The sequence below is a fragment of the Humulus lupulus genome, chromosome 5 (genome assembly GCF_963169125.1).
Source record: "Humulus lupulus chromosome 5, drHumLupu1.1, whole genome shotgun sequence".
Classification (NCBI taxonomy): Eukaryota; Viridiplantae; Streptophyta; class Magnoliopsida; order Rosales; family Cannabaceae; genus Humulus; species Humulus lupulus.
In genome coordinates this window covers 171,803,849-171,808,846 of record NC_084797.1, presented here as the reverse complement: position 1 = coordinate 171,808,846, position 4,998 = coordinate 171,803,849, and the positions used below count along the sequence as shown (strand labels likewise).

General features: G+C 38.6%; 1 protein-coding gene across 1 annotated transcript; it reads right to left on the bottom strand.

The window, feature by feature from the left end:
• Positions 1-333: 333 nt before the first annotated feature.
• LOC133779692 (uncharacterized) lies at positions 334-4,114 on the bottom strand. Its single transcript, XM_062219622.1, has 5 exons — positions 3,671-4,114; positions 2,951-3,550; positions 1,568-2,858; positions 1,407-1,474; positions 334-1,236 (listed from the first exon to the last, which is right to left on the bottom strand). The coding sequence occupies exons 1-5, from the start codon at positions 4,112-4,114 to the stop codon at positions 334-336; spliced, it is 3,306 nt and encodes a 1,101-aa protein (XP_062075606.1).
• Positions 4,115-4,998: the final 884 nt, after the last annotated feature.

Genomic DNA, 4,998 nt, shown 5'->3' with positions numbered 1-4,998 from the left:
TGCAATCCAGAGCACAAAGCTGCGCTTTGGGATATTAAGCCTGTACCAGACCTCTTTACTCCAATGGAAGCTCTCCTGTACCAGATTAAGCAACTTGTAACCATAGGAAATTTGATAAGTATTTAATGTAAATTGCACAGGATCCAGTAGCTGTTTAATTTCATCGTTAATGTTCACCATTTTCCTCCAGTACCAGCTGCTATGAGGCGGGGCATTGTAACCCCACCACTCCTCATGTTTTATATACACATTATGCACCCACTTAACCCATAGATTGTCTTTCTTTGTTGCGATTGACCAGACATTTTTAATCAAAGTTGCTTGGTTCCACTCTTAAATGCTCATAAAGCCAATTCCTCCAGCCTTCTTAGGCTTACACAGCTTCTTCCAGGCCACGCTTCCGGACCCAATCATATTGCTCTGCCCCTTCCAGAGAAAGCTTCTACAAATGCTTTCAATTTCAGATACAAGTTTCTTAGGTAGAATCATGATTTGACTCCAGTAGGCATGGATAGACAGAAGCACAGAATTAATCAAAACTGATCTACCTGCAAAAGATAAGTTTCTGGAACTCCAGGTCTTGATTCGAGTTGTCATCTTCTCAACCAATATTTTGCATTCAGCAGCTGAGATTCTCTTGGCACATATGGGAATACCAAGATACTTAAACGAGATATCATTTCTACTGAAACCTGATACATCAAGCACTCTTCTAATCTCCTCTTCACTCATTCCACTGCAATAAATGGCTGTTTTTTTTATGTTTGAGTTCAAACCAGAGGAATTTGACAAAAACTTTAACCCCTGCAACATTAAATATATACTCTTGAAGTAACCTTTGCAGAACAGCAACACATCATTAGCAAAGCTTAGATGATTAAGCTTTAAATCACTGCACCTTTCATGAAACTGAAAATCTTCCTTCTCCCCAACTTTCTGCATAATTCTGCTAAAGTATTCCATCCCAAGAACAAAAAGTAAGGGAGACATTGGATCCCCTTGTCTCAAGCCTCTCTTTGCTACAAAGAATCCATGCATAGATCCATTAAACATTAAGGAGTACCTAGGTGTGGTTACGCAATTCATTATGAGATTAATGAATTTAGCAGGGAATTGAAAAGCATGTAACATCTCCTCTAAGAATCCCCATTCCATAGTATCATAAGCCTTTTGTAAATCTAGCTTTATCATGCAATTGGGTCTAATTGATTTGCTTCCATAATGCCTTATTAGATCCTGACAGATCATAATATTATGAGCGATGAACCTGCCTTTAATGAACCCCCCCCCCCCCCCTGATTTTGAGCCACAAGATCTGGAAGAATGACTTTAAGTCTACTGCAAATCAGCTTTGTAGCTACTTTGTATAAGACATTGCAGCAAGCTATGGGGCGATAATCACTTACAGTATTAGGACATTTGCACTTAGGAATAAGGGTAATAACTGTAGAGTTAAGCTCTTTTAGCAAGTGCCCTGTATGCAGGAAAGATGTTATTGCTTCAAATATTTCATTTCCAACCAACTCCCAATTGTCCTAAAAGAAATAGCTGCAATATCCATCAGGACCTGGAGCTTTGATGCCAGGAATGCTAAACACAGCATTTTTAATGTCATCTTTAGAAAAATCGGCTAACAACAGATCTGCCTGCTGTCTAGAAATCACAGGTCCTTGAGCCCTTATTGAAGTTTTAACTGGCTGTCTATTCTCCATTTGAGTGCCCAATAAAGACTGATAATAGGATAGAAATGCTTCAGTAACACCAACAGGATCCTCCACTCTGTTCCCTTCTGCATTGGTAATAGAATATATCCTGTTTTGACATCTTCTTTCCTTGATACTGGAGTGAAAAATAGCAGAATTTTTGTCACCTTCTTTTACCCAGGTAACCTTAGACTTTTGGGATAAGAATGAGCAGTAATCTTTATGCACCCCAGCATAATGCCTTCTAGCTTCCAACTCCTGATACTGCAGATCCACATTCAAAGGGTCTCTATGCAGCTTGTTCTGGCATTCATTAAGCTTCTCTCTAGCTTGCAAATCTGCCATATGAATCGCTGAAAAACCCAACTTGTTCAGGTCTTTAAAGATAGCCTTAAGGTCTTTAAGCTTAGTCACAACTTGGAACATTTTAGTCCCTTTAACAGTCTGATGCCACACCCTACTCACTTCTTGGTGGTATTGAGGATGTGAAGACCACATCCGAAAATACTTGAACGGATTCTTACCACTAGGAATATCAGAATGCACAGTTAAAATTGCTGGAGTGTGATCAAAAATACCTTCATTCAGAAAAATAGCTTCAGCAATTGTAAAGCTATCCACCCATGCTTGATTTGCCAAAACTCTATCAATCTTGGAGTAGATTCTATCTGATCCCTGTTGCTTATTACTCCAAGTAAAGAAATTCCCACTGAATTTAACATCTTCCAGTTGGCAATAAGAGACACAATTCATGAAATCATTATTAGAGTTGTGTCTAACTCTATCACCAATTCTTTCATCTCTGTTCAGGATATCATTAAAGTCCCCAAGCACTACCCAGGGTTCTGCTCTAGCCAATTCCTGTAAACTTTTCCACAAACTTTTCCTTCCCTCTTCATCATTAAATCCATATACAAATGTAGTGAAAAATCTATGTTTATTATCCACAGTAGCAACAAACAAGTGAATAAGCTGATTTGAGCAGCTGAGTATACTTACATTGAATCTCAAAGGATTCCAAGCAACTATAATTCTTCCTCCTTTGTGCCACGCACTGTTAGTTGTGAAGCACCAACCTGAGAACATATGTACATACAAGGCTCCAAGCTTCGGAGCCTTAACTCTCGTCTCAAGAAGACCAACTAAACCAGCTTTCTGGTTGACAATAAATTGCCTTACTGCATTTTGCTTATGGAAAGAGGAGGCTCCCCCCCCCCCCCCCCTCCTGTATTCTCCAATTCCTCCACAGTTAGCTTTAGATCTTCTTGAGTTGTGGATTCATTCTGGTTCTCCCCAGTCACGGCACTTGTTGAGGCGCTAGGATCTGATAAAGCCTGGAAAGAATTCATAGTGGAAGGGCAAGCCATAGATTCTTTGGCTTTGACCCTCCACCCTTTTGTAATAGACTGAAACTCATCAACAGTAGATTTAACTGCCTCTGTCTTTTTTTCCCTCTCTGGCTTCTTAATCTCTTCTTTAACTATCCATTGTTGCTTCCTGCCCTCTTTTCTTCTACAATCATTAGTAGCATGCCCCATACCCTTGCAATGACCACACATGATCGGTTTCCATTCATACGTAACTCCTTCAGTGACATTAAAACAAAATTCATCCTCAAATTCAATACAACTTGGAAAATCCTGTTGAAGACAAACTTCAATAAGAACACGAGGGTAACTGAGTTTATCTCTCTCTTTTGTAACCGCATCAACCATCAATGGCTTCCCCACTTGGCCTAAAATCTTGAAAAGAGACTTTTGACCCCAGTATTTCAATTCTAGATCATCCAGCTGAACCCAAATTGGAACTGTTCGAATATCTTCTTTCTTGAAATTAGTATTCGGATCCTAAGCCTTCATAATAACAGGCCTCTTATTAAAGAAGATGTATCCCCCCGTGAGTATAGCATCTCTATCTTCAATGCAATCAAATCTAATCAAGAAAATGCCATATGAAAGCATACCCACCTTATCCACTTTGTCTTTCCATAAACGCCTTGCAAAACCTTCTAGAACAGAGAGAGGCGAATTGGCTCCCAGTACATAACATACGATCGAAGAATTCCAGTAAGAAATCTCCTCTTCAATATCTTCCATAGTGATTTTAATCTTGTTAGCCTGTTCTGATTTCGGAAAAGATGTTTCCAGATTCCTAACCACACTCCCAGATCTGAGTACTGGAGGTGTAGTAGAAAGACCTTTTGATAGAGCAGTCGAACATTTCTGAGTAGCTTCTAGGAAGGCAACAAAATCAGAGCGAATATCATCTTGCTGTTGAATTACTTTCAGAGATGACTTCGGGGACAAAGGTGCCTGAAATACATCCTGTAAGCCAGGATCATCACAATGTTCCTCCGCACCTTCATCATCGTCTGTGAACTCAAGAGGCTCGATTCCTAAAACCTCTTCCATAGATTTAGTTTTTTTCACATCCGCAATGGAATTAGGACCTCTTTTCTTCTTCTTCTTAGCAGAACCTTTCAGCTTCCCCTACATCTTTGCTCTTGTTTTCGCCATGGCACCAGCCCACGAGAGAGCTGCAAAAAGCTAGGAGGCGGGAAAAACTATTTTTGTTTTAAAAGATATGATTTTTGATTGGTCACAATTTGGAATGCATCTTCTAATTATTTGATCAAGGCAGTATTAAAATAAGTAGGGATCATCCCAAATAAAGTTTTTCACCTCAGAATAAAATTTAGATTTATCATGCTTAGACCAATGAGATGGTATATCTTTAGTGACCAAATAATTAACAATATCAGCATACCAAGGCAATGAAGAAACATGCATCAATTGTTCATCAGGAAAAATTTCAGTGATAGGAGTGGAGTCATGTATAGTTTCAACAACTAGTCTAGATAAATGATCAGCAACAACATTTTCAGATCCCTTTTTATCACGTATTTCTAAGTTGAATTCTTGTAAAAGTAGGATCCAACGGATCAAACGAGACTTACCATCTTTTTTCGACAAGAGATATTTTAATGCAGCATGATTAGAATAGACGATATGTTATACCCTAACAAATAAGATTTAAATTTCTCCAATGCAAAAACAACAGCAAGCAATTATTTTTCGGTTGTGGAATAATTTAATTGAGCATCATTTAAAGTTTTGCTAGCATAGTAAATTACATGAGGTATTTTTTCAAGTCTTTGTCCTAAGACAGCACCTATAGCATAATCAGAAGCATCACACATTATTTCAAAAGGTATTTTCAAGTCAGGGGGTCGAATAATGGGTGCAGTAGTCAACAAATTTTTCAAATTTACAAAGGCAACATGGAAATCATTATT